This window comes from Ammodytes marinus, assembly GCF_949987685.1.
Source record: "Ammodytes marinus genome assembly, chromosome: 14".
Classification (NCBI taxonomy): domain Eukaryota; kingdom Metazoa; phylum Chordata; class Actinopteri; order Uranoscopiformes; family Ammodytidae; genus Ammodytes; species Ammodytes marinus.
The window spans coordinates 16,632,060-16,639,999 of record NC_137218.1 but is presented as its reverse complement, the minus strand read 5'-3'; the positions used below and the strand labels follow the sequence as shown (position 1 = coordinate 16,639,999).

General features: G+C 43.2%; 1 protein-coding gene across 1 annotated transcript in view; it reads right to left on the bottom strand.

Moving 5' to 3' along the window:
* LOC307261010 (uncharacterized protein) overlaps window positions 1–7,888 on the bottom strand; it is a 17,011-nt gene extending 9,123 nt beyond the window's left edge. The window contains exons 1-6 of the mRNA XM_080041446.1: window positions 7,754–7,888; window positions 6,324–6,980; window positions 2,762–2,906; window positions 1,712–1,814; window positions 645–686; window positions 503–544 (exon numbers count right to left, since the gene is read on the bottom strand). Of these exons, the coding sequence (XP_079897572.1) occupies window positions 503–544; window positions 645–686; window positions 1,712–1,814; window positions 2,762–2,906; window positions 6,324–6,513 (522 nt within the window). The 5' untranslated portion in view covers window positions 6,514–6,980; window positions 7,754–7,888. The remainder of the gene's footprint in view (window positions 1–502; window positions 545–644; window positions 687–1,711; window positions 1,815–2,761; window positions 2,907–6,323; window positions 6,981–7,753) is intronic.
* Between the last annotated feature and the right edge of the window lie 52 nt (window positions 7,889–7,940).

The following is a 7,940-nucleotide window of genomic DNA, read 5'->3' as shown; positions in this document are numbered from 1 at the left end:
CTACTAGGGGTGCGGCAGTTCTAACGCGCAGAGAGGCAGAAAGAGGGGGAATGCCGGGTAGAAAGATGATCCGCAGAGAGAGAGAGAGAGAGAGAGATGAGAGAGAGAGAGAGAGGAGAGAGAGAGAGAGAGAGAGAGAGAGAGACTTGGGAGTGAGGGGACAGCTGGCCTAACCACCATTTCCCTGTTACTCACAGAGGGCTGGGACTGTCATGAAAGGACACGTAGGCAGGCCCCGCTAAAGCCCAATTTCAAAAGGACAGAGGAGTGGAACACCGTTATACTGTTAATCACACCTTGCTAGGATAGGCCTATGCAAGGCTTTGTTTTTCAAATTAGATGTTTCAATGCAGCTCAGGGCAGAAAAAAACTGTTCCTTGTTTAATTAACCAACTTGAATGTAGTAAAATATCCCCCCCCGGGATATTTCAAGCTTAAATTGAATTGCAGCAACTATAAGAGACAAAAAGAAAAAGTGGAATGACTTCAATTCACCAAATACCTTCTTGGTTGCTGGCGGTGATGGATGCTCACTCAGTGACACCTGTGGGTTTAACACAGACATTACACGAGAGCGTTACAAGCCATGATGCAACCCCGAGAGCACAGAGCTCAATAATAGCAAAGCAGTTGTTCCAACTCACCGGCAGAGGGAGCAAAGTGCTTGTCGTCTCCTCACATTTCCCCTGTTGGGAGAGAGACAGTTTGCATGTTATTAGATGTTATAGGCCTACTGGCGGCGACACGTCACGACCCTCCTTTAACTGTGAGTCAGTGAGCAGCGGGAAAGAAAACAGAGCAAGAGTTTGAGAGTAAAAGAAGATGTTACAAAAAACGTTCATCATAGAAAAGTAATAGTGTAAATGACAATGGTTGTTGTGGTAATGTGGCAACAGGAAGAAGAAGAAAAAAATCAGCAACTGTGTGGGATGCTCAGGTTTCCGTCGAGCAGAGCAGACAAGAGCAGTGTGCAAAGCTTTAGCGCAGAGAAGCTGATTGTTCCCACCAGATGAGACCCACCGACCGGCCGTCCGCCCCTGGCTCGCTCAAGCTCAATGTGTGCACGGTTTCCATGACAACACAGGAAAGAAAAATCGCTTTTTTAAGATAGCGTGAAAAAAAGACCTCCCTCTACAAAAGCAACAGCTCACAAACACACTGTCAAACATAAACATAACCACACACACACACACACACACACACACACACACACACACACACACACACACACACACACACACACACACACACACACACAGGCAGACACACGCAAAATATATCACAGAGTGCTTATTTCTGGCATAAAGTAGGAGCTCTACATTTTTTTTATTGGTTGCACTGGTTTTCCACCAGCTATGCTAAAAAAGCCTAAGTGATAGTTGTCACAAAGTTGAGCAGAGCATTAGTTCAGGGCAGGCCACAGAGACAAGGTATGCTACATCAGCTGACGACAGAGCGGCTGATTCCTCTCTCAGCATCTGATTGGGTAACTTCATAAAGGGCTTCCTCTTTAAGCTACTTTAGCCTGCATACCTTTTGCTGCTTCCTCTGCATGTAACTTTGAACCAACCACTTCCCCTGCTCCTTCTCATGCGGTGTCTGACTAAATCGATGCCATTTCTGTTATTTCTTATGCCTCCTCTTGTTCTGTAGCCTTCTGTACATTGTAGACTGAGACAATATGGTAAAAAACTGAAACTTCATACAGTACCTTTAAATTCAGTGAGATTCCCGGTTGTGTGTTAGGAGGAAGGTTCTCTCTCTCAGTTCTGACAACTTCTGAGGTTTTTCTGCTCTTCAAGATAGTTTGAAGGCTGCAAAACATAATCAGAGCATTTTACTTCAGTTTACTACAGACATTCCTGATGAAGCCTGAAATGAACCCGTTCAGAAACCACTTATGATCCGAATACAAACAATATTATAATGGTAGATTTATACTCTTAACTGCACTCATAATTCATATGCATTACAAATTAAATTCATCTTGTGTAACTTTTTCAATCCACTGGAAGGGACAAAGAATCTTAACTCAAGAGATACCTGTACCTTAAAGTAGAATTTTAAACAAATTTATTTTTTTTGAAAACCTTTTTTTAACAAAAACACAAGTTCATTTTAAAATCAATTAATAATTATTTAAACAAATAAAGTGATGCTTTAAAGGACATTGCATATATGTTTTGTATTGTTTTTTAATTGTACGGATTTGAAGAGACAGAGTTGAAATGGGGCAAAGAGGGGAGGACATGCAGAGAACAGACCACGCGTCAGATTCGAACCCAGGTCTGCTGCAAGGCTTGAGCTCTAACCACTACACCACGAGCCCCTCCCCCCTGGTATTATTTTAACAAAAAACACGATAATTCCTCTTTATTTAAAGATGCTCAAATATGCCTTGGGGAATGCATTTGGGTGAGAGCATCGGTGTGCTGATCGTATCATGTCCGTACTATCTTTTTGTTCTCACCAACCATGCTTAGCATGCTATGAAGTGTTTCTTCCACCTTAACATGGCTGAACTGCAGTACACTTATATGAAACACTCTCATACGCTAAACATATCTAATGAAATACGTTGTATGTGGTTGGAATTGAATAATACAACAATAGTCATAGCTATAAGCATCCGGAAAATGTATGGATGGGGGATCTCAACAAATCTGTACACAACACTAGTATACTGCAACACTAAGAGATGTTTTCATGTTACCCACAGTTCACTGACTGTAATCAGTTTTAGATTATAAAGGTGTATTACTATGCATTGTGCTGTAGACTCGGCTCCTTCTTTTCCCCCAACCCTGAGCAGATGAATTTGGAACTCAGCTCGTCCAGCTCCCCGATCACAATGACAGCCACATCTCCATCTCGGCCCAGCAGCCAGCTCACATTCTTACTGTTGGCTGAAGGAAACACACACACACACACACACACACACACACACACACACACACACACACACACACACACACACACACACACACACACACACACACACACACACACACACACACACACACACACACACACACACACACACACACACACACACACACACACACACACACACACACACACACACACACACACACACACACACACACACACACACACACACACACACACACACACACACACACACACACACACACACACACACAATGAGTTAATTGGCATTGAAACACTGAGTTGAAGTTTTTAAATTTTTAAAGGTAAGTTATGGAGTAATGATTTAGTAAAATAAGGTTTTAAGAAACTAAACGTGAAACCAGAATATGATAGTTGTACAGAAAAGATTCAGAATCACTCTCTTTTAATGTAAGAACGCTGTTTGTACTTTCTCTGACCTCTTTTGTGGAATTTGAAACCCCAGTCATAATATGTAAACAATTATTTTGAAATACTATACTGATACGTGTTTCCGATCTCACAGATTAACATTTGTAGCTCTGTTTATTCCGACACAAATCTGTCAGTTTATCAGCAGTGTATCTGATGATCTGTGGAGGCTGCTGTTTTGGTTGATACATACAGACAGGAGCAACAGCTGCTGGGGCCCAAGCAACAGCATGAATGTATGAGACATGACTTTCATTTTGATAATATAAACAGAGCAAACAAGGGAAAACTACATTTTTTACCATTCATTTAATTCTAAGGATCTTCCATTTACTGCATCCATTCCCTTTAAACCCAATCCTACTTCCTAACATGGAATGGGCAGGACATTGCGACCCACATGATCATACTTGCACAACAGGGCAAACACACCTTCACAACATAATGCCACAGCCCTGCGAATATGTTTGGGAGCACAAAGAAGTTACTTTATAGAGGTAAACCGGCTGCTGACATAGGCTCATGGGGTGAAGGGTTGTCGGGTTTTAGCACAGGATAAAACACTCTCATAATGAACTGGTTTTGCCAGCTTGCCCAGTGGATCGTATTCTAGCAGGGCATACCAGGGCGATGACGCAAAAAAAACAGCAGTTAGAACATACTTTTGTACACAAGCTATCAACTCAATCTGACGGCTCAACCCCATTGTGAGGTGCACATCATGTGAATCCTGTCAGCTGAGTATAGAGACATTTAAAAGCCGCCATGTTTGTTTGTTGGCATATGTCCTATGTCCATACAGGAAAGACAGTTAGTCAAACGTAGTCAAAAGTGAACCGTATAATGTTTCTTGAATGAGGGAAGATAGTTTTTTTTGTGTCTGAGTTTGGTCACAGAAACTCTACTCTCAGCTGTGTGCAGTTCATCCCTTGTCCTCATGTGAATGTCACCAGCCCTGGAGCATTTAACATAGAATTCCATGCAATCAGCCTACACACAGCCAAGGGTCCCATGATCAGCAAAGGCCAAATGCTAAATCTGTGCTGTTGAAAGCAGCTGTGAGAGAAGCCAGCTCTGATCTGACTGTATGCATAAAAACAAACTTCTGCATGAGAGCTAGCATCCAGCAAGGCCATCTCGACCTAATCAAACTCTCTCTTTGTGTTCCAAACACGTACGTTTCCTGCATACTTCCTGTTTAAACCCCCTGCTAATTGTTTGAAGGATTGAGCCCTGACTCACTTCCTATCTTTTACACAGAAAAACAGCAAGTATCCACCATTTCCTCCTGCGCTATAGACCAAGAGACCGTGTGGAGGAGAGTTGTGTGACCATGTGATCTCAGACCCTGCAGTCTCCATCCAGCCTCCGAAGGACAGCTGCACTGGTCACTAAGATAGATAGAAAGAGCCCTGTTCTCTCACTCAGCACCACAGTTGATAGTGAGCACTTTGTTATTAGCCAAGACAAGACGCATCATAGAACTGTGTCCATTGGTTTTACAGTAACAAACTGCAGTGGGCTTGTTTTATTGGCTCTGAGTCATATTTGAGTGGGTTTTCAGCAACTGCTTTATCCTTCCGGGCCTTATGAAGTTTGCTTTGTCGTAGGAGTCCATCTTTTTTTAAAATATATAAATAGATCACTTTGTTTGTTACGCAAGAAGAGCCATTACACCACGCATTTTCTCAAACCCAGCACTATAGCTACTAACACTATAGAAAGAATGCAGCCGGGCAAGTATTCTGTAGTATGCGTCAAACCAGTTTTCGGGACTGACAAGCATCCTTCAGAGTTTCTGGTTGTTTTGTTATGGTTGATCGTACTGTACACTGTTGCCTCCAACTTAACCCTTTTGAACCGAAGCCAGTTCCCCATTTATCACATTGTCTGGGCCATCCTGTAGGCATTTTTTTACGTGTCTCATCCGCTGTATCGGCTGTCTATCATGCTGATGTTTTCACGCGCCATCCATTTTCTGTCAAACACGCGTTCCAGACATGTTATGCATAATTTTTTGTCTTTCCTGTCACTCTCACATGCACACAGCGTTCAGGGAACAAAATGATCTTAAGTGAGAGACTGATAGCAATGTGCGCAAGAACACATACACATGTTTCTTGTGCATTATTAATGTGCGACTCTCATAATACAGTTTCAGGGTGAATATTATTTTATCCTTGACATCTCCTTTACTTTGCTCGAGTAAATGTTGACATCAATACGCCCAAACACAATCGATTTGCTGTAATTGTTAAAGACTTTCAACAGAACTTCATGTCAGCACTAGCCTCTTCCCTGGCCTCAATTGTCTACACTACCACCACAGACACATTCATGTGGAGCAGCTGGTGTTTGCTATAGCCCAAGTTTGTGTTTTCTTTCAAAGTTGCCAAATGGGCTACAGGTAAACGCTGAGGCTGTTAGCAAACAGCTGTTGAGATGACAGGGGGGGTGGGTATATCCAGCAGCACAGGATGTTTGTCATAACCAATGCACACATGATTCCCAAGCTTTGTACCTCTCTATCAAGCATTTCACAGCACACACAGTGCAAACATCTTGACTGAAAGGCAGTCAGAATGTTATCGTATAAAGGTGGAATCAGCGATTCCTTGAAGCTGGTGTTATTACACAGTCTAGGCTCTGTAAACTGGTATGTAAACAAAGATGGGCCCACCGTAGCAATAGCAACACACTTGTTTACAGAGGCTTGGCTGTGTATAAACACTGGAGTTTTGGGGGGATCAGTGACGGGATACTCACTGATTTTGACAAAAAAAGTGATTTTGACAACAAGCATTCTCCAGAACCTCTGACTCACTTCCACCTTCTAAAGGGGAACTGTTTTTTCTATCTTTCAAAAGTGTGATGGTCAGTGTGCTCACTCCTAGCTGCACCCGGCCATACTAGATAAGCAGGAAGTAGATAAGTTAACCAATAGGTAAGGTGATACTTGTCATGGGTTTTGGTGCCGTTACCTTTTTTTGGCTTTGTTCGCTTGCACTCGCTCGCGTCCCCCGCTTCCCTCTCCTGTTTCTCCTCGCGCTCCGTCCAGCGTCGCACCTGCTCCTGCCGCATTTTCAGAAACAGGGTCTTTTTCTGGTCCTCGTTCAGAGCGTCCAGCACATCAGGGTCGATGTACATGTCCTTTAATATCTGCTGTAGCATGTTGGCAGCTGTTTCTGGGTTACCTTTGGTACCAACTGGAGGTGCTGTCCTTTTGGTTAGCAGCTTCTTAAGGGGGCCACGTCTTGCTTTATAGTCTCATGATAGTTGGAAGAAGACTTTTCCACAGCTTCTTTACACCAAATTCACTCTTATTTCTCTCTTATTGTCACTGCATTCCCTCGTCGCAGTACTTGTACTCTCTGTAACGACGGCAACATTTAATCTAATCTAAGCGTATTTACCGACATAAACTCTTCTTCATTAATCAAGGTGCATAATGCTCATCCTCACACACACTTTTGTACATGCTGTACAATCACATGCACATACATACACTCACACACACTCACACACACACATACATACACACACACTCAACATCCAGTTTCCTTGCAGTGCTGACGGCTTCCCCACCCTACTAAGTTGTCTGTTTTTTGTTGTTATTTGGAGGTCATCATTGGGACAACCTGCAATAAAAAAACAAACAAAGAACACCTTTTAGAGAAACAAACACTAGGAAGATCTTGTTGTGCCTTATAGAGCCCTGCTATTTTACCCTCAAAGTTGCAGTGTCCTATATATATATTTCTCGATTCCACCTTTTGTCACATTCAGAAAACTTTCCTCTTCAAGTAATTCCTTTTTGGTGAGTTTGTTTCCCTCTGCTTTCATGAATACGGAAGAGCCCCAACCCTTGTTTCTTTTACACTGACAGAATGGGAGGAGATTACTTGTAAAGGAATGGGACCGCTTCTGTCATCTCTGCCTCCCCCTCCCCACAACACACATCCCTTCCCATAGCCCATGTTCCTTACTCCCCCCTCCCCTTCCCTTCCCTTAAAATCCCACAACACAGCGGTTCCATTTTAACATCTTCAGTTTTAGTTGTAAGAGGAGATAGCAGAAGAAGAAGAAAGAAAAAACACACAAGGTCACAAGCCCAGGACAGAATGAACCGGTTTTCTCTCTAACAAGGAGATTGAAAAAAAAGGACTCCTCCAATCACAGTGGGTATAGTTAAACAATGGCTACCACATAGGCAGCACTTGGAGGGAAAGAGAGCTTGTCTCAGCCCGTGGAACTATATCACACTGCTGGAATACAGAGCGGTGTCTTACTAAAAAGCCCATTGTTAGGGTGCAGAGGAAGGAAAGCCGGGTAAAGGGGGGAGAGTGAACATAGAGAGTAAGGCAAAAGGGAGCTGCTAGAGAAAGGGTAGAATTTGCCTGAGAGTACTCACAGTGGGATGTAGACAGCGGCTCCACAGCAGAGTATGCTAACTAAAGGGCTGAGAGAGTCAGAGCGCCTGTGGGTCCTCTCTTTGTGTGTGTGTGACTGGGCTGATGACATCACAGCATTCCATGATCTTTCTCCCTCCTTCCTTCCCTCTCTCTCTCTGTCCCTCTCCTTCTCACACACACACACAC